The sequence below is a fragment of the Dryobates pubescens genome, chromosome 2 (assembly GCF_014839835.1).
Source record: "Dryobates pubescens isolate bDryPub1 chromosome 2, bDryPub1.pri, whole genome shotgun sequence".
Classification (NCBI taxonomy): domain Eukaryota; kingdom Metazoa; phylum Chordata; class Aves; order Piciformes; family Picidae; genus Dryobates; species Dryobates pubescens.
The window spans coordinates 38,845,551-38,866,410 of record NC_071613.1 but is presented as its reverse complement, the minus strand read 5'-3'; the positions used below and the strand labels follow the sequence as shown (position 1 = coordinate 38,866,410).

Below are 20,860 nucleotides of genomic sequence, written 5' to 3'. Positions count from 1 at the left end.
TCAGCACTGCTGAATCAAAGCTGCATCTGGCATGGAATGTACCAACCAGAACCTCATAATAAGCAATGGGAGAGAAAAAAAAATCCAGGAGCCATGGAAACATCAGATCTCATAAGGAAAACCATGATGGCTTCAGTATTAATAGAGAGCAGACAAGGACACCTATTTAAAGAAAGACCTGGCTAAGCACTTGCTTCATTCTCAGTGGCTCAGTCAAATTTGCGGAAACAAGTCACAGGTCTTGAAATTCAAGTGGAGTACAAGTGGCTAGCACACAACCCAAGATCCCATTTTTTTTCCAAATCTAATTTAAAAGACTTTAGACTAAAATATTTAGGTTCCCTTTCCCAATTTACTAACAGGGAAGGATCACACAAATGCTCAGTTCCTATATTCTTCACTAAGCATCTTGTGCTTCCTAGTACCAGAAACAAGGCACTGGGATTGACACATCTTTAACCTGACCTGGCAGGGCCATTCATAGTCTTTGCTTTGACACCTGTCTGTTTCACTTTGATTCTTGACACCACACACTGCAAGAAGCAACTGCCAGGGAAGCTAAAGATGGGCTTGGTTTTCAGCGACAGATTGTAAGAGTTTAGTTCAGCTTATCCTCAGCTTTGAGAAATCTGCAGGTCTGTGATGGGATATGTGGTTTCCAAAGCATAATATATCCAGATGTATCCAGTGCTGTCATTCTACTGACACTGGAGCTAGAAGAAACCCAAACTTTTTTTTCATCTGGTTCTCTCAAAAAAAAGCAGCAAAATCCCTTTGTAGTCACTGTCTGAATACAAGCCTTTCCTTCAGCCATTAGATTTCCAGTGCTGGGGAAGACAACTCAAGGAAGCAAACTTTATTTCTTACTTGCTCTTGAAGGCTTTGAGCCAGTGCCTGTTGAAGTTCTTGTTCTTCCCTCTCTCTTTCCATATCGTACTGCTGCAGCCAATCGACCTCTCCCTGGGAGCCTTCTGGAGTTTTGTTTTCCTTATTCTCATCAAAATCTTTAGTTATCTCGCTGAAAGTGGCAGAACCTGAGGAATGAGAAAGTAGAGTGCTCCTTTCCCTGTCTGTTTGTTACCAGCTAAATCCTCGACACATCACCACAATCCTTGCAGCACAGTGACATCTATTGACAGGGAGAGCTCTCCAGCTGTGAAAAACCCAGGCAAGAGTCAAATGCAAGCAAGCTGCGAGGCGCAGCTTTGTTTTAACAGGTGTAAGATGAATGACGATTAACCCCGGAGCCTCTTCTCTCTTACATTTACTCAGCAACAACAGCTTTAACTCAAGCAAGATGTCCCACAGCACTAGGCTGCTGCAGCCATGAAGCTGACACTTGAATTTCTCTTGAAGGAACCATGGATTACAGAAATTTGCATTGCATATTCTACCTACAGATGAAGGCACCATGACAGCCAAATTATGTGTAGGGCAGAGGGAAGCACAGCTCTCAAGCATTCTTTACATTTGTCAACTTTTGGCTTTGGGTAAAAGCCTCAGCCTTGTGAATGCAATCCACAGCTTTAAAAGTGCAAGAAGATTATGACTCCTCAGTTTACCTTCGAAGAGAACACTGTGGCAGAAGTATTTTACAGAACTTCTGGAATGAATGCTTAACTCGCTGCATACATCTCCTGTAGTTGCAGGACACTTTGCACCTCCTCTTTGCTTATAGCTGAGAAAGAGTCAGGACCTGCTCTGGCAGCTGCCATGCAGCAACATGTGAAACCTCAGAGTTTTGCCCTGTGCAGACTTCAACATCTGCTCATTAGTTGTTAGCTAGGATTATACAAGGCAGTCTCAGTATCTGTGACCTCTTAAACACAGGACCACCAGAACAAGAACTATAATCCATCAGTTTAATCCTCTTAAGATGAAAAACAGAACAGAATTTATTACATGACCTTTGAAAACTTCCAATGTGAGAAGAAACACTCGCACAACCTTATCTGAGGATCATGTAGCAGACAAGATTTCTTCTTCTGTCATACCTAAATCAGCCTTTTTTGAAAGCACACCCCAGGCATCACTCTTGCACACCAACAATGCCACTGCTGCTACCACGCTGCCCAGGCTGCAAAAGCTCCAGACATGAAAATACTTTCTGGTTATGGAAGATTAAGTTCCAGGCACTACCAAATGTTAGTAAACTGAACTGTCTGGTCTGGGAGCCAATGGAAGTACTTGTTAATCAGGAGAGAGAAAAATGGGGATTAACTCTGAAGATGACCTTGCTTTTATCAGAGTTAGTAGACAGGAGCAAAAAAGAATTCACAGTTCAACGCATTAAATGCTTTACACACAGAGAAAGTGTGAGAGAGCTCTGAGGAAGTCAGGTGGGTTCAGCAGTGGTCTCGCATGCAAATCTGCCACCACACATTAATAACCTGCTGCTATCAGTAACGTGCTTCAGCTTGCTCTAGTCCAATCAAGGTGATGGTTGTTTTGCCTTACCTGAGTCTAATGCTGCTTTGGGTTTCTCCATCTCCATAGATTCCAGGTTTTCCGGCAATTCCTGAATGTCATCATCTCCAAACCCTGTGTCTGGGCTGCTTGTGGGCTTATCTTCATCGTGGCTCAAAGACTGAGAAGCTTCCCTTTTGCTAATCTCTAAGACAGCTGCTAGCAGTTCATCTTCACTCATCCCATCAAAACCTGCACTGCCCAGCTCAGGTTTATCACTCTCCATTTTGCTTCTTTTTGAACCCTAGAGATGGAGTTATGATTAACTGCTTGAACAAACGAGTTAGTAACATCAGCTTTACATCTCTTTGGGGATGGGGTGGGGTTTTTTTAACTTTTATTAACTGAAGGAGTGTCAGCTCAGCTCTATCAACATTAAACAGGTAGTTATGTGAGACTCAGAGGAGAGACAATCTTTTTCTCTCCAATCTTTGTCACTCACTCCAAGGAACCACACTTAAACTACAACTGGTTTTTACAGGCCCTGTGGATTAACATACACAAGGTTAACTCTTCCCTTTCACATGTTCCCTCTTTAGGTTCTGATGAATCCTCTGGCAAGTCAGTGCTGAGGCACAAGCAGCAAAACTGCAAGTTTGTTGACAAAGCCTGAAGCAACAACATGAGAATAACAGAATACAGGGATGGAAAGACAGAAACTGAAATCAAGCTGTAGGAAGAGCAATTAAAATCAGGTTTGTTGCTGCAGACTTGCCGTGTGAGGCTTTGGAAGGGGCCAGGACTACTCAAGCCAAGTGAGAAAACAGTTAACCAGGGAAAGTGAGTCTTTCCTAGGGAAAACAGAATTACTCCAAATTAGAAGAAAGGCAAAAATCACTTCACTCTTACTGTCAATTTTCCTTTATTTAGTCATTTTTCTAAAATTGACACTCACCAACTCCTACAACATACTGACCTGCAGCTAATATAGTAATTGCTTTTTGTTTTTTTTTGCTATTAACTATTAATGAAGTTAACCTCTATGTACAAACATTTGCAATTACAATACTCACCATATGCTTAGATTTCTCCCCCCCCCCCCACATTATGTTAAAAACAGGGACAAGTAGATTCTACCAGAATGTACTTATCCAGGTCTTATTCCAAACTGCATTGGGATGGGTCTCAGAACTTTGCTAAAATGAACAACCCCCCGTTTTCCCAGCTGCTTTTTACTTAAATCTAGCAAGGTTTTGAAAAGCAAGGCTGGCTTCATATAGCAAACATTTTGTTTGCTGTCTTGTTAGACTATACTGTTAAGCGATATTGTTGCTACCTTGTTAAACTAGACTTATCAATCAAGGTTAGCAAGTGAATCAGCGAACTAAATTGCCTGTTCCAGACATCAGGCTCTCCAAGAACAAGGACTGACAAATGGAACTACTCACATCTATTCATGCACTGAATAAGGAAAGCAGAGTACCTGCTTTTTAAGCTTTCTGATTTCTTGCTCTGCACCTGTAGACTTCTAAGATGAAAACTGGTTTAGCTCTTCACCAAACTCTAGTTCCAGGCTCTTGGCCAACAACTGCAATGAACTCAGTGGCTGGACTTTAAAGACTTGGCAGCATCTGTGCATTATTTGGATACAACCCTTCTATTGGAAATTATTTGCATAGACTTTAAGTAGCTTAGGCTCTAAGACAGGCTGCTTTAAATAGGTGCTTTTTTAAAAGTACTTCAAATACCACTTCATCTGCAGGGGCAGAAATCACAGGAACTGCATCTCTGCCCTTAGAACCCAATGTCATCATGTACACCCTTTGTTCCAGCTGTTCTCCCACATGGCAGGACTGGTTTGCAAGCTGTGCCCTGCAGGGGATATACTGGCAGTACTGGCTGTGCAAAGTGACTGCCAAGCCCCTAAATGCAACCTCATCTGAGGAGCTTATCAAGGGAAATGGTCCAGCAGCAGTAACGCCACTTTCCAAGTCCAGGACCAAGTGCCCCCAGGACAAGAGTGGGAAGGAGAGAGGATCTGGTTAATGGTAACAGATGGCTGGCCAGGCCTGTGGTTGAGGACTGGCCAACGTGCACGGCCACAAAGAATAACGTCACTTATGTGGAATCAGCGCCGTCTCTTTCCCACAACAGGCTGGAAAGCCTGTAGTTAATTTGCTATTCAAATTAATAGGCTTTTATTCTCACAATTTCTGCACTCCCAAGGTTCATGCAATAGAGACAACCTATACCTTCTCACAAACAAAACTCAAGAAAGACTCATTGAGGACAGTTTGGAATACTTTTTCTATACATAAGAGGGACTTCAGAGAAGCCAGTTTCCCCTCCCCACCCCCTTCCCCTCCCTGTATGCCATACAGGACAGCAGTTACCTGGGAGTACCCTGTTCCTGAGACTTTCAGCAAAGGGTTTATACTTTCTCCCAAAGAAATCCATTCCATCCCTACACAGCTTGAGCATTAGGACTTTTCCCCTGATATTTAATCTAAAAAGTACAGTCTGCAGTTTAGTCTGTTACTTCTTGTTCTACCCACTATAGGCATGGAAAAAAAGCTCAAACATTCCTGTGCATTTCTTTCCCTTCCTTGAAGACACAAGCCCTCTTTAAGATTCTCTACAAATTAAAGGCCCAGGTTCACTTGCCTGCTCTTTCCCTCAAAATCTTTCTTTCTAGACCTCCAACACTTCATGTTCCTCTCCTCTGGCCCCTCTCCAATTAACCAACAGCTATCTTCAGTCAGGAGCCCAAAGCTGGATACAGAACTCCAGCTAAAGCTGGGAAAAGCCTTTGCAGGCTAAGCCTCTGTCTGTACATTTCTGTTTTGAACCAGTGTGACCCTGTGACAGACTGCCACCTTTCACACCCTTTCTGAAGGCCTGCTGCATTCCCAGCTGTTCCTACCCCACGCTTACAGTAGATCAGTCCTGCTAAGATTAGCACTTCTAGCCTGTTCCTACTGAACAACCTCTCCCATTTTTATGCAATTCTGCAGATTTGTCAAGATCACACTTAACTGCAGTTCTGAGCTTCATCATACTGGCAGCCCTCTCCAGCTCTGGGTCTTCTGAGAATTTAGTACTAATTATGTATTTCATCATTTACTAAATACCGAGTGGATCAGGATACTCCCTGGATCTTCTGATCAGAAACTGTAGGTATTGTCCTCTAGTTACCTTTTGCTATTCAACCAGCTTTAAGTCTCTCTCTTTACTGCCAATAACCAAGACCACAAATCTCTCTTGTTTCATTAAAATAACCTCATGAATAATTTTGAGAAGCAGAGGTGCAAGACACTTGTCCTAAGCACTTGCACACTCTTAATAGAAGAAAGTGGTACTGCAAGATAATCCTCTAAGCTTCTTCTTTTCCCATCTGGGTCATTATTCCTCCCCACACAACTCATCTACCTGCTAATACACTGCCCTGATAGAGGCAGAAAAATATCTTGGCAGCATTAATACTAGTCATATGAAGAGCTCAAAGGCAATTTGAAGCCGACTGTGCCTTTACACCAACTAACCTGGTGTCTACATGCTTCTATGTGTCCACCTCCACAGACTGATAGCTTCTTTCTAAAAGCTCTGCAGGGGACACAGATTTCATGTGCAGTAGGTCCTCTCCACTGAGTATTTTGCTTAGCCCCACTCCTACTGATCAGACTTAATCAAAGGCTTTAGTGCATGATTTTACCATTGACAGCCCATTGTATTTCAGCCTGGGAACGTCATGAGTGAAAGTTACCCAATGGATTATAAAAGGGCTAAGCAGCTGGTATACATAACCTGAAATTTCAAATGCAGTTGCAACACAACTGCCTTTGTTCCCAGTGGGAACTCAAGACAACTGTACAGTGAGGTCAAGTAGCAAAGCACTCTCTTTCAGCAGGGCTGATTAGGAGAGAAAAAACTTATCTTGCATCAGTTTTACTCACAGTCTACACTAAGGCAGGCACAGGTCAGACATGAGCATGTGTAGGATCTATGCATACAGATGTTTTGTGTTTTCTTCCCTTACCTTTTCTGGCTCTTCTTGCAGCTGTTGCTGATCTCTGCTCTGTATGTTACACAACCTTTGGCTATGGGCAACAGAGCGTTTCAGTGGCTCATCGTCACTGTCAGAATCTACATAGAGTGCCGTGGAGCTCTTTGATTTGAAAGTGTATTTTCTGTAAATTAAAAACATGGCTATAAAACTTCATGGAATTGCACAAATCTGTTTAGAAGTAACTGCTAAAGCGGTACTACACACAATTTTCACATTGAGAGGCAGTACCATTTGGGGAACAACAATGTCTGACAGAGACAGCTTTACCAACACAGCATGCAGGGTTGTCAGAGGAGGAGTTTTTACTAGGTTAACTCACATACATACCTCGAGCCTGCAATAGCAACTTACAACATTGAAATTGATGGTGAGGCTCTTGCTGCTAAGGCCATGGGCTGTGTGCTTTATTACCCAAGAACCTCAGACACTCATTTGAGTTGAGTCCGCAGCAACGCGTAGAATGCGGCACAAACCATTCACCTTCCCAAGTTCAGTCAGCTGAGCTCAGCGTCATTACTGGGACATAAGAAGTTTAAATCTGCACAAGATTTTTAGTTTTCCTGCTTGGTTTTTCATCAAGATCTCTTCCAAAGAAGCAAGATTTAAGACACGGGAGCCTGGGGAGGCCATGGTTTCTGCTTGATCGGAAGTCTGGTCTTAAGGCATTCCATGGTGCAACCCTACCCACTGGTCTTTCAAAACGGCCTACAAAAACAATGCCCTCATCTCTGCAGATGAACTTAAGGAACTAACCACTTATTCCCAAAACACACACTGGGGCTCCAGAGGCTCAGAACTGAGAAAAAGCCAGATTGCAGAATTAAAAGCCATTTTGCCTCTTATATACATGACTTGCAACTACAAATGCAAGCTAGTTTAAGACACCTGGTACTGACAAGTCATCGGCACATAGTAAATCCAGTTCTCATTCTGATGCTCTGCCTTCTGTCTGGGGGGGGGGAGGCAAAAAACCAAAATCATCTGTGCTTACTCACAAATCCTCAAAGGTCCTCAAAAGAAATGTTAAGGAGATCATGCCAACCAGGCAATTTGTACCACTGATATTAATTTCAGCTAGCATATAACACAAATCTCAGGTATTAAAAAAGGCAGCAGCTGAACTAATTCACAATAACAAAAAAAAGAGAAAAGAAGAAAAAAAGAAAAGAAAGAAAACAGAAAAAGTGGAAAGATCAAAGAAGTAGTAGAACATTTTAAAATGCCTTTAAAAGCCTCAGGCCATGGACATTTCAGAGTTATAACTCACCTACAAGGTGTGGAAGTGCTTACAGTACAGGAGTTCACCATTTGGGAGGCTTTCAATGGACGGGAACTATTAAAAAAGCGAAGCATTTATTGCAGCAGTTACAGTCTTTAAACAATATATATATATGTTTACTTGTCTGCTGTGCTTGCAAATCCACGACCAAAGAAGCAAGTAGAATTCCATTATGTACTTGCTAATTGCTTAGATTTAGAGTAATGATTCCATCATGCTAAAAATATACAACAGTTGCTCAAAATCATATATAATCCTCTAAACTTGATTCACTTCTGAGTGATGTACCCTTAGGCACAAGCTCACAAATTAAAGGCTTTGGGCTCCCATGTCAAGACAACTCATTCCTTTATTTTTCATTCCCACCAACACTTGAATTCCTGCTCCCAAACCACAGTCTCCTGCTGCAGTCCGGATCAGCCGGTTTGCTGGCATGTCCCAGGTCTCCATTTCTCCTCCCTTACCTAGATGCTTCTAAACAAACTTCCTGCTCCATTTAACCCTTTCCCAGCTTCCTCAAAGCCCTTCGCCATCACAGCACATTTATCCACCAGACGGCCAGCAATGCAGGAATCTTTTCCCATCTTCTCCCTCGTACCAGGGCTGTTTCGCTCCATCCTAGTTATCCTTCCACTCTTGACCAATTGGAAGGGTTTCAGTGATGAAACAAAGCAACTGGAAAGCTACTTCAAACATTCAGCAACAGGGCACCTGACACACTGCTGAACATGTACACCAGATGTGTCCTAAGGGTGACCACGCTATGGCTACTGTGGTTACACCACCAGGCAAGGATCACAAAAGACCTAGGGGTTTCTTGTTCCTTTTTCTGCTGCACACTTCCTATGTGACAACTGGCACAGTCAATCTGTGTCTCAAGACAAAAACAGCTGTACAGAAATAACTATCACTGGGAAAAGGAGAGAGTATTTTCAGCATGTGGAATGCTCAGATACTACAGTGGCACACGAAAGAATGAAAAATGAATGATAGCACAGGAGGTGCAAATGGAAATTAGCAGGAAAAGGTAGGATGTTACACATCACCTAAGTAAAGTGTGCTGCAAAGGGAAAGGTAATCTAGGTTATTTTATACTGGGAAGCAAAAATTTTAGACATTGCCACATGAAACTCTTCAAAAGGATAGACAGTTATATTCAAGGACAGTGAAAAATATTATCTTACCAAATATTCCCTAGATAATGCCCCTGCTGCTTCTATCACACTTCCTCTTTCCATACACGTTCTCACAATGCCATCACCACAAACTAGCAGCACACATTTGAAGCTGTGTAATCTTAACACCTCCTTGCCCAAACATCTTTTGGAGGAGATCTGACAACTGCCTACCTTGTGGCCTATGTGCTTAACCTGGCATGGATCAGTCACAAGTTGTACACTCACATGGCAGAATGGACGCTCCATCCCAGCGTCAGCGGCAGCCTAGTGCTTTCCGTACAGTGTGAGAGCAGGGTTAAGTATCTTGGAATAACCACCTGCTGTCCGACTTTATGGTTGAGAGACAATGCTACATTGAAGCTGTATCGTTTCAGATGAAGAATCAGGACCCTGAGAGATACGAGAAAAGGACAAATGTTAAGATTAGGGCAGAAGTCAGTGAGGATGTACTCAAAACCCGAGGAACACCCTTCACAGAACGCACTCGTCTGGCTCTAAAGCAGGTTATCCCTTCCGGGCGGTAGGCAAATTTTATCCACCTCTTATCAGGAGAGAGACAGGCAATTACTCTCCTGTCCACAGCTTTGTGCAAGGTACAGAACTCAGACTCTGTTGACTCAGGAAGCTTCCTGCTTTGATAGAATAGAATAAACCAGGTTGGAAGAGACCTTCGAGATCATCATGTCCAACCTATCATCCAACACTACCCAATCAACTAAACCATGCAACCAAGCATCCCGTCAAGCCTCGCCCTGAACACCCCCAGCGACGGCGACCCCACCACCTCCTCAGGCAACCCATTCCAGTGGGCAATCACTCTCTCTGTGTAAAACTTCCTCCTAACCTCCAGCCTAAACCTCCCCTGATGCAGCCTGAGACTGTGCCCTCTTGTTCTGGTACTGATTGCCTGGGAGAAGAGACCAACCTCCGCCTCACTACAACCCCTCTTCAGGTAGTTGTAGAGAGCAGTAAGGTCACCCCTGAGTCTCCTCCTCTCCAGGCTAAGCAACCCCAGGTCCCTCAATCTCTCCTCATAGGGCTTGTGCTCCAAGCCCCTCACCAACCTTGTTGCCATTTTCTGGACACGCTCCAGCAAGTCAATATCCTTCCTAAACTGATCCTGATCTGCATCACCCTGCTCTTCAGTCAAGCAGCTCCAACCAAACCCATTATTTCTACTAATGACTGAGAGGTAGGAAAATATCGAAACGTCATCATTAGAGAACAGAATGTTAGTATATTACTCCCAGATACTCAAGACTGTCATGGAGGGCTCACATTGATGCCCAAAACCGAGGAGGAACTGTGCCCAGTGCGAGATGGGTACTAGGTTTATCTGTTACACCTTCTCTTTGGAAGAGCTTTAGATCACAACGGTGTAAAGAGCCTGAAAAGGCCTCCTTACGCTGAATTTTCTCCCTTATGCTGCCCATTGTCCTATTTAGATCATGCAGCTGTATTGACACTGCTTCTGTGCAAAAAGCTCTGACAAGGATTTTGCAGCATCACATAAATACACTCTTTAAGCAAAACTCAAGCAAACTACCATGGGTACTGGGTTCAGTATGAGTGCATTTAGGACAAGGAAACAGGCCAGACAATCATCTAACATACTTTTAGCTTTACAACCCATGAGAAAACCATCCTTACCTCTTAAGCACTTCCACTCTAGATAATGAACTAAACCTAACCAATAGGTCAGAAGCTATTGAGCACGCCATTAGCCCTCAAAAGCATCTGCCTTCTTCCTCAAAGTGCCACACTTACTGAGAAAGAAAACAGTTATCAGCATGAGAAGAATTAATTGACCAAAGCAATACACCTCTATATACACCTGCTGGCGCAAATGCTTCCAAACTCAGTCCTGCTTATCAGGGCAGCTGAACACAAAATAGTAAACTTCCAGAATTTACTGTTTCTGCTTCCCTTGCGTTCCAGAAACCACAAGTAAAGTGGATGTGGAAAACTCAGCACTCTCTGCATAGTGATAGGGAGGAAGAAAGAAGCGTTGCAGTGGGTGTCCAAGAGAGTTTCTTTAGAGGTGAACTGAAGAACAGCATGAAGACTTGTCTGCATACAGAGATTTTTCACATGCTGACCACTGTACATACTGTCCAGCTCATTCTCCCAACTTTACTCTGTGGGACTTTTGCTTGTGGGGTTGTTTCCAAGAGAGGTACAGCCATCAGCATTTACCTGGGAAGCCTGTTGAACTTGTGTGTGACAACAGCAGACTTTCCATTGCACTTCTCACAGGAATATTCAATCTCCTCTGCCTGTTCAAGAGAACAAAAACATGACTAGTGAAACAAGAGACACATCAAACAGATCTCAGCAGAGAGCACTTTGCTTTTGGCCCTCATGGAAGCTCTTCAATATAGCAGTTACATTTACAACTACAAATGCCTTCAACATAACCTAACAAGAGGGCACTTGCTAAGAGGACAGCTTACAATTTGACAACGTATCCATTGACACAGGCAGAATTTTTATTGCAAGTCTGTTGCAGAGCAGTGAATTGAGACAAATCAGCTTCCAGAGAAAGGGGACAATCTTGCAAGTTTCCAGTTTTCTCCCACATACACAGGTTTATTTTTTTCTTCTAATAACTTCTGGTGAAGGACAGTGTTCCAGGAAGCTTTCTCTCCTGTTTCCAAAATATCATCTTTCCTCCTGAAGACTTATCCTCATCTAAGCTTGTCAAGGACGTGTTACATTAGAATAGAGCTTTCAACAAATACCAAAAAGGGAAGCATCACTATGCTGAAATCACATGACTTGGGTCAAACATTTCTACAGCCCTTTTCTTTAAGTGAGGCCAAATGACATAACTATAATTCTAGAATAAGCACATCAACTATCCTGCTGAAAACACTATCTGTAAATGGAGAAAAACCACAGGCCTGTCTCAAGATATGCCAAAACACAAATTTCACAGACCTAAGGCTCATTTTTAGCTTTCAGAAACCTCACCTTGAAGTCCTACTTACAAGATGAGAATTCTCGTATTATAAATTATTACATCTGCATGACCTTCTTCCCCCTGCTAATTTTGGCCAGTACATAAGCTGTTGAAGCACCACAGCCAAGGAGAGGAAGCTGCAATTCCTGAGTGCGTCCTGTTCTGGACTCCTGGATTCCTACTGCGTCCAGTTCTGGAGCCCCTATTACAGGAGGGATATGGGCATGCTGGAACGTGTCCAGAGAAGGGCCACGAGGATGATCAGAGGGCTGGAGCACCTCTCCTGTGAGGACAGACTGAAGGAGTTGGGGCTGTTCAGTCTGGAGAAGAGAAGGCTCTGAGGTGACCTCATTGTGGCCTTCCAGTATCTGAAGGGGGCCCACAAGAAGGCTGGGGAGGGACTTCTCAGGATATCAGGTAGTGATAGGACTAGGGGGAATGGAATGAAGCTGGAGGTGGGGAGATTCTGACTGGACGTGAGGAGGAAGTTCTTCACCATGAGAGTGGTGAAGCCCTGGAATGGGTTGTCCGGGGAGGTGGTTGGGGCGCCGTCCCTGGAGGTGTTTAAGACCAGGCTGGATGAGGCTCTGGCCAGCCTGATCTAGTGTGGGGTGTCCCTGCCCATGGCAGGGGGGTTGGAAGTAGATGATCCTTGTGGTCCCTTCCAACCCTGACTGATACTATGATAGTGACTATCTCAAACTGACAGCCTCCCTTCTCTCCTTTCTATTTGTTGATGCCTCAACTCTTCTACCACAAAATGGGGAAGTTTACCTGTTCCACAGCAGTGTTGTAAGGATCAGTCAATTTATTCACAGTATCACAAAGGTTGGAAGAGACCTCAAAGATCATCAAGTCCAACCTGGCACCACAGACCTCATGACTAGACCATGGCACCAAGTGCCACGTCCAATCCCCTCTTGAACACCTCCAGGGATGGTGACTCCACCACCTCCCTGGGCAGCACATTCCAATGACAAATGACTCTTGGTGAAGAACTTTCTCCTCACCTCGAGCCTAAACTTCCCCTGGCACAGCTTGAGACTATGTCCTCTTGTTCTGGTGCTGGTTGCCTGGGAGACCAACCCCTTCCTGGCTACAACCACCTTTCAGGTAGTTGTAGAGAGCAATGAGGTCACCCCTAAGCCTCCTCTTCTCCAGGCTAAACAATCCCAGCTCCCTCAGCCTCTCCTCACAGGGCTTGTGCTCAAGGCCTCTCACAATAAAAACCTCCTGCACGCTGTTCACGTACAAAAACGTGCCAGGTGAATTGCTTCGTATACCTGCAGCCACTGTCCTACAAACTAATAATCAGTTAATACAATCAAAATTTCCATGTGGTATGTAACCTACACAGAGCCCACAAGGGATAAATGAAATAAACTGAAAAGCAGGTACCCGGAAAAAGAGGTCAAGGGAATCCTGGATCGATCGGGAAGGAAGCAATTTCTTTCTTCGAGGAAGGTCGATGGAGAGGTCGTTAAACTGTTCTCGTTTAGTGACTGTTTCACCACACCTAAAGAAGAAACATACAAGTCTGATGAAGAACGTACTTTAATGACAATTTGCATGTTTTAAGCCACTTTCCAGTCGCCATACGACTCCTGATCCATCTATTAGAATAGAATAAACCAGGTTGGAAGAGAGCTTCAAGATCGTGTCCAACCCATCACCCAACAGCACCTAATCAACTAAACCACGGCACCAAGCACCTCTGTCAAGTCTCCTCCTGAACACCTCCAATGATGGTGACTCCACCACCTCCTCAGGCAGCCCATTCCAATGGGCAATCACTCACTCTGTGTAAAACTTCCTCCTAACCTCTAGCCCAAACCTCCCCTGGCACAGCTTGAGACCAACCTCCACCTGTCCACAACCTCCCTTCAGGCAGTTGTAGACAGCAATAAGGTCTCCCCTGAGCCTCCTCTTCAGGCTAAGCAACCCCAGCTCCCTCAGCCTCTCCTCATAGGGCTTGTGTTCCAAACCCCACACCAACTTTGTGGCCCTTCTCTGGACACGCTCCAGCAAGTCAACATCCTTCCTAAACTGAGGGGCCCAGAACTGGACACAGTACTCAAGGTGCGGCCTAACCAGTGCTGCGTACAGGGGTAGAATGACCTCCCTGCTCCTGCTGGCCACACTGTTCCTGATGCAGGCCAGGATGCCATTGGCCCTCCCGGTTGCCTGGGCACACTGCAGACTCATGTTCAGCTGACCATCTACCAGCACCCCCAGGTCCCTCTCTGCCTGGCCACTCTCCAGCCACTCTGACCCCAGCCTGTAGCGCTGCATGGGGTTGTTGTGGCCCATGCAGTACTTTTACTCCTCAAAATGAGACTGTTTGATGTTTATGACAAAGCTGCATTTCGGGATTTCACTTTGAAGTTAAAAGAAACCCTTGTCTAAGGGTGAGAACAAAAAAACTACAGACTGCTTTGGAGAAGCAAGTGATCAGGTATACAGGAAATCAAAGCAGCTGCTAGGCAGCTGAACAGGTCGTCTTCATTCAGCGTTCTTAGCAGAAAAAGTGAGCCCAGCCCAGAAGAAGGGGAAGCCTAGAAATACTTTCAAACTTAGAAACAAAACAGTCTATCTAAATGCCCCAAAATCTCAATTTCACAGAATCACAGAATCACCAAGGTTGGAAGAGACCTCAAAGATCATCAAGTTCCACCTGTCACCACAGACCCCATGACCAGACCATGGCACCAAGTGTCACGTCCAATCCCCTCCTGAATACCTCCAGGGACGGTGACTCCACCACCTCCCTGGGCAGCACATTCCAGTGGTGAACGACTCTCTCAGTGAAGAGCTTTCTCCTCACCTCAAGCCTAAACTTCTCCTGGCGCAGCTTGAGACTGTGTCCTCTTGTTCTGGTGCTGGTTGCTTGAGAGAAGAAACCAACTCCCTCCTGGCTACAACCACCCTTCAGGTAGTTGCAGAGAGCAATAAGGTCTCCCCTGAGCCTTCTCTTCTCCAGGCTAAACAATCCCAGCTCCCTCAGCCTCTCCTCGCAGGGCTTGCGCTCAAGGCCTCTCACCAGCCTTGTTGCCCTTATGAAGTTTTGAGAAGAGGGGAGACCTTTCAGTCATTTGTCTTCCAATAATTATTACCTGCATGTAATTTACTCCTAATTATTTTAGGGAGATAATGCAGAACATAAAGTAATATCCCCAAGTATTTGTGCTTATGAAAATGCTCCGTGGAACGCAAGTGTCTTGTATGAGAATCTGTTGCACAGGTCATACACAATGAATGCCCAGACATACTGGTGCACATCTTTTTCTGCTACAACCTAGACAGAAGAAAATGCACTGGAAACACTTAGAAAAAAAAAAAAAACCAACACCAAATTACAGAATGTGGCCTCCCATTTTTTTGTGTTTAAGAGGAAAAAACCCCCAAAGCATAGAGGCTTTCCACTGGCTATGTAACAAAGAACTAGACGGTATGAGACTCTTCAAAGAATGCCTGCAGCCACAGTGTGGTGCAAGGTTTAGAGCATTTCTAGACCATATCTTCTAGACACAGCTTTGGAAATAACATATTCCTTAGTTTAAGTTCTAGCTCAAGCCTGCAGATGAAGCTACATAAGATGAAAACATTCTCTAGTCTTTTAAGTATGAGAAAAGCTCCCAAGTATACTTACATTTTGCAAATGATAGAATGCTGAACCTCAAACTCTAAGTTACTTATAACTGGACATGTATAAACTTTGGTAGCTGAGAGGTCATCAGAAGCCCGTCCAGGTGAGTTATCCTCATTAGGGACTGGCTCACTCTTCCAAGTTTTGTTTAACTTCTCCATGTCTTCCTTCAGCTGATCCAGACACTGGCTTAAGAACTCATGTGCATCCTAGAAACAGGATACAAAGTGATTTGTGTACAGCTCCTCTCAAACATGCACAGAGGGAAGATGATCTTTTAATTCACTATATTCAGCAATATTAAGGTAGTTCTGCTCCGACAAACAGCAGGAAATCATTGTCCTTCAACCAAAAAAGCTCAAGTCACTGTCAAAAGTGAAAGAAGTTCAATGCAGTCCAAACACTGAACAAATTGCACACAATTATTTCTAGGCAATATGGTACTCACGTTCTGCATGTACCCAGAAAATCTCTCTGCAGTGGCTGAAATGGCACTTTTCACCTTTTTGAGCAGCTCTTTCTTAACCTCAGGGCTGCAGACATCCTTTTTAGCAAGCAGGTGGGCAAAACGCCTGCAGAAGTCAATACAATGAAACACTGATTGGCTTTCCAGGACTTCAGAGAAACAAAACAAAACTCAGGATAGCTCACTTTAAGGGTTTCTAAAAGCTTTTCTGCTCTGCTAAGTGGCTGTCCATGAAAATATTTCATATATAATTAACGTTTTCCATTTCAAGTATTTTGAAAGCTCATTTGAAGCCATCACTAGGACAGGATCAAAATGAGCAGAAAAATTCCACAATCTTTTAAGGTAAAGAGAAGACCCTTACAAAGGTCTACAAAACCACTGTATCTTTTACAAGAAGGAAAAAAAAACCCACCCCCCCCCGTCATCATGCCTTTTGAAAACACTTGTGCTGATCAGGGGTATGAAATCAGATGGCACCAAAATAAGCAACACACAATCATTACATGCAGCCTGTATGGTCAGACTGGCTTCTACTTTTCAAATTTCCCCTCAATTTCAAGCCTCCTTCTTTCGACAGCAAAACATTACAACAGAGCAGGAGAAAAAGCTGTAACGAAAAAAGTCATAAAGGGTTCCTTGGTTCAAGCTACATAGTGTTACTGGTAACTTACTTTGAAAAAAAAAAACAGCAAATAACTGTTGAAACTACTTTTACCTCCCCTTTTCAGTGTGATTTAGTTACCTTTTACAACTGGCTTTAGAGTTCCACAGGAAATACACAGCCAATATATTCCAAGCACAACAATTTTGGTCATAGTACATACATGGGAAGACATCATCATGTCCCATGATACACCAAAAAGAAGAACAGAAAAGACCTGTGCAATCCCCTCTCACCCCAAACCAGCAACTGATACTCAGTTAGCCAAAGAATCCGATTAGTTTATGGCAGCTCAACAAGTTTCTGTATTCTGCTGAGCTACAGTAAGTGTGTGGCTTTCCTAACCAACTGCAATGAGGCATGTTAGGAAATACACCTTTTTCACCACAAAGCAACTGGCAGGCAACTGCTTTTCTACCAGAAAAAATAAAATGAAATAAGCATCATCACATTAGATCCAGTTCCCATACCCACACCAGTAGAAGCCAAAGAAGATGTTACTGAGCATGAGCTCTTGACTTGTGCTCAGGCACAGATCACGCACTGCCCTCCATCAGAGGTACTACGGAACAAGCTCTTCCCACAGAGTTTACTGTGGGGCACAAGCTTCAGAGGTATTTCTACAAAAATTAGGGAAAGCACAGTTCAAGAGGCACATGGAATAATCTCAGATCCCAAGCAGTGCTCAAGAAAATGAAGCAAAAATAGAAATGGCCCCAAAAGATATAAAAGCTATTAAATGGAAACAGAAATGGTTCTGATAATCCCAACTCTTGCTTAGTGAGAGAAAAAACACAAGGTACACAGCAGCACATATAATAAAAATCCCAAATGGCAGAGGGTGTAGCACAGAGAGCAAACACCAGCTTGCCACACAAGGGCAGTTGACTGGCACAGGAATTACAAATTTCTAAGAGAGAAGAAAGTTTTATGTGGTGGGGTCGCCATCGCTGGGGGTGTTCAGGGCGAGGCTTGACAGGATGCTTGGTTGCATGGTTTAGTTGATTGGGTAGTGTTGGATGATAGGTTGGACACAATGATCTCGAAGGTCTCTTCCAACCTGGTTTATTCTATTCTATTCTAACAGAAACCTCTAGAGTTTCCTGACATGAGGTTTGACTGAACTGAGAGTTCAGCTGAATTTAGGAAACTATTAAATACACACAGCTCTCCACAGCTACTAGACAAAGGTTACTTTCCAAAATGTCTAACCTTTCATATATCTGGTGATGTTAGTTAGTGATCAGCTTAAAACCCAGCTGGTAATGATTTAAAATGAAGTTATTCCACATCTATTTATTTTGCATTTTCTTCTCAAGTATTCACTCTACCACTAGAGACCTTGTACAAGACATAAAGAGACTGCCTGTAACTCAGCATTGCAATCTTCAAGAACCTACTTCCTATTTCAAAAGTAAAACTCCAAAATACAGAGAGCTCAAGGATTTATTTTATTATCTACACATATAGAACAGAATAGAATAGACCAGGTTGGAAGAGACCTTCAAGATCATCGCCTCCAACCCATCAACCAACCCAACCCACCTAAACAACTAACCCATGGCACCAAGCACCCCATCAAGTCTCTTCCTGAACACCTCCAATGATTACCCTCTACCGAGGTGCTTCAGGTACAAAACAAGTTTTTCACAAACAAAAGAGAAAATATCCTTCCCAGAAAGTGAATTTTACCTGATCAGTGCATTGAGTGGAATTTTTTTCCATGGGATACCCTGCTTGAGCAAATCATTAGCAAAAGACTGAATTGAAAACAAGGACTGTAGAATGGCATTCATGTAGCAGGTGTTTCCCAAATTTGAAAACCTGAAAAAAAAGAAGACTTAATGTGGTATGTATGTCAATGTATAAACTTTCCAGTGTTAAACACGGCACCGAAGGACATTCACCCCAGCTGCTCCCCGGAGCTTCTCGCTGCAGCTGCACTCCCGCCCTTCAGGCTAACTAGAAAACTCATGGGAGGTGGCATTTATCAGGAAAGCAACCATGGCTTTCTACAATCAAAATTTAATCAAATGTGTGTATACACACAAGACAGAAATCATGAAAGTGTACAGAAGGAGCATGAATTACCTGCAATTATTACAGCTCTAAATGCGCAGGAAGCGATTCTAAGAATACGTATTTTTTCCAAACCAGGAAAAGGTATTCCCTGTCTCAGTGTTGATCAATTTCAGGATTAATCTTTACTCATTAAACAATTATAAGAGGAATGAGCATGTTCTTATGAACAAAGTGTGCGTGCTAGATAAAGAAAATGCTATTTACCCTTGTAACTGCTGTGGAGGGTAGGTGGAAAGGGGCACTCGGGGTTTGTTCCACCCTGTGTAATCTTGATTAGATCTCATTTTTTTAACAGAAAGAGGAGCAGGCTGAGAAAGAAATCCCAGGCTTCTTTTGGCTGAAGGGGTCTGGTTGGATACACTAGACCTAAAAACATTAAAGGGAAAGAAGCACAAGATTTCAAGGCCCTTCCTTAAATATCTATAGTCTATGACACAGGAATTGTATCACTACACAAGACAAGGACTGGTAAAGCCACCCAAGATAACTGGCACATATTCTAATGCAAAATAGGTGATAGAGCAAGAACTTCTTTCCAGAGCACAGGTACACAGGCAGCGTAACCAAGTGTTTTGTGCAAGATATTTAACAGATCCCCACACTGTCTGAGGAGAGGAAGAACAATTGTGTAGTATGAGACCACCAAACCTAAGATAGGCTTAAAATTCCCAGAGTCTTCACTTTCAAATTCTTCTTGTAACCTAATCAATCTGGACTTCTGTCCCTCATTTGTAAAGCATGGACAATGCTTCTTTTCTTTCTTGATCTGGTATCTCATCTATCTAGCGCAGAGACTGAGACTACGATTGCATAGCATCTAACACAGAATCCCAACCTCGGCAGGATTCAGCATTACTAAAATCCTGCTATTAAAATGTAGTGCCTCATGCTAAAATGGAGAGTTTCTGGATCAGTTGCTCCTAATGACGGTAAGAGATTGGAGTTACTTTAGAAAGTCTGTTGCGAGCAGTAACTGGAGTTTGTAACTCGATGTAACTAGAGCAACTGTAGCCACACTCAATACCTAGATCGTACTCCTGAGGGAAAACAAAGTGAAAACACACACACAGAAATTTTAGGCATACAAACTGTAGATAAACATGATAAACACACAGGAAACTGAAGAGTCTAATTCCTGGGAAAGAACTGTCATTTACAGTTCATGGTAGTGAATCAGATACCTGTCCAGGGTGGAACCGCCAGTGGAGTATTCTTTTGATGAGGATCGACTACCATAAAAGGATGATGACTGCAGCGGTAAAATACCTTGGAAAACAGAAAGGCAGGTCATTTTGGTCCAGTTGACTCAGCTATTAATACAGTAACTCATTCAAAAGTATGTAGTAAAAAAAAAAAAAAGAAGTTTAAAATAATCCTCAAGTACTGTTTTCCAGAATCAGGTGGGAAAGTCCTAACATGCACACTTAGAAACACTACTGTGAACATTAATCATCTATAAGTAAAGACATGCTGGAGCTGCAATGAATTTAATACCACAACCTCCATCAAATTCAAACTGCAATATCAAAACATTACAAAGGCATTGAATGGTGTTAAATACTTGCAAGATAACAAATAACTACCTCTTGTTTGAATATATATATACACACACATACACACATGTAACAGAACATGTCCAGTACAGTGCTCTCAAAGCACAAAGTAAATAAGCAGAAGTGAAAAGTTTCATTTACCACTCCAAATTCCACAGTAAGTTGCTATAAGCTTGGGACAAAACATGATCGTTTTGTTCTGATATCATTGATCAGATCCCCAGACTCTAATGCTTCAGATGGCGACACATAGAAAACAAAATGCTCTCAAGAGTCAAAAACCCACTTATTATATGCTGGATTGCAGTGCAATTCAGTTTGGATAATAAATAACCATTTGCTTCTAGCCCAGCTTGCAGTGGTTTGAGCCATGCAACTTGGAAAACTACAGATAGATGAAGAAAGTTTGCAATACTGTTACCTGAACTTGCAGGTAGTATGCTCACAGTTTCTAATTTTGACTCTAAAGAGCAAACCAGATTTTCATTCAGAGATAAACATTCACCTTACTGGCTCCTCCAGCAACCTGTCTGTGCCATCAGAGCTGCACTTTAAAAA

The 20,860-nt window shown here is 43.1% G+C and overlaps 1 protein-coding gene across 2 annotated transcripts in view; it reads right to left on the bottom strand.

The window, feature by feature from the left end:
- USP37 (ubiquitin specific peptidase 37) overlaps positions 1-20,860 on the bottom strand; it is a 37,011-nt gene that overhangs the window by 6,777 nt on the left and 9,374 nt on the right. For both annotated transcript variants that reach the window (XM_054175674.1, XM_054175683.1), the window contains exons 8-19: positions 19,931-20,015; positions 18,954-19,115; positions 18,360-18,491; positions 15,986-16,109; positions 15,541-15,746; positions 13,290-13,407; positions 11,126-11,205; positions 9,155-9,319; positions 7,740-7,805; positions 6,443-6,593; positions 2,458-2,710; positions 868-1,034 (exon numbers count right to left, since the gene is read on the bottom strand). In XM_054175674.1, coding sequence (XP_054031649.1) covers positions 868-1,034; positions 2,458-2,710; positions 6,443-6,593; positions 7,740-7,805; positions 9,155-9,319; positions 11,126-11,205; positions 13,290-13,407; positions 15,541-15,746; positions 15,986-16,109; positions 18,360-18,491; positions 18,954-19,115; positions 19,931-20,015 — 1,709 coding nt within the window. The remainder of the gene's footprint in view (positions 1-867; positions 1,035-2,457; positions 2,711-6,442; positions 6,594-7,739; positions 7,806-9,154; positions 9,320-11,125; positions 11,206-13,289; positions 13,408-15,540; positions 15,747-15,985; positions 16,110-18,359; positions 18,492-18,953; positions 19,116-19,930; positions 20,016-20,860) is intronic.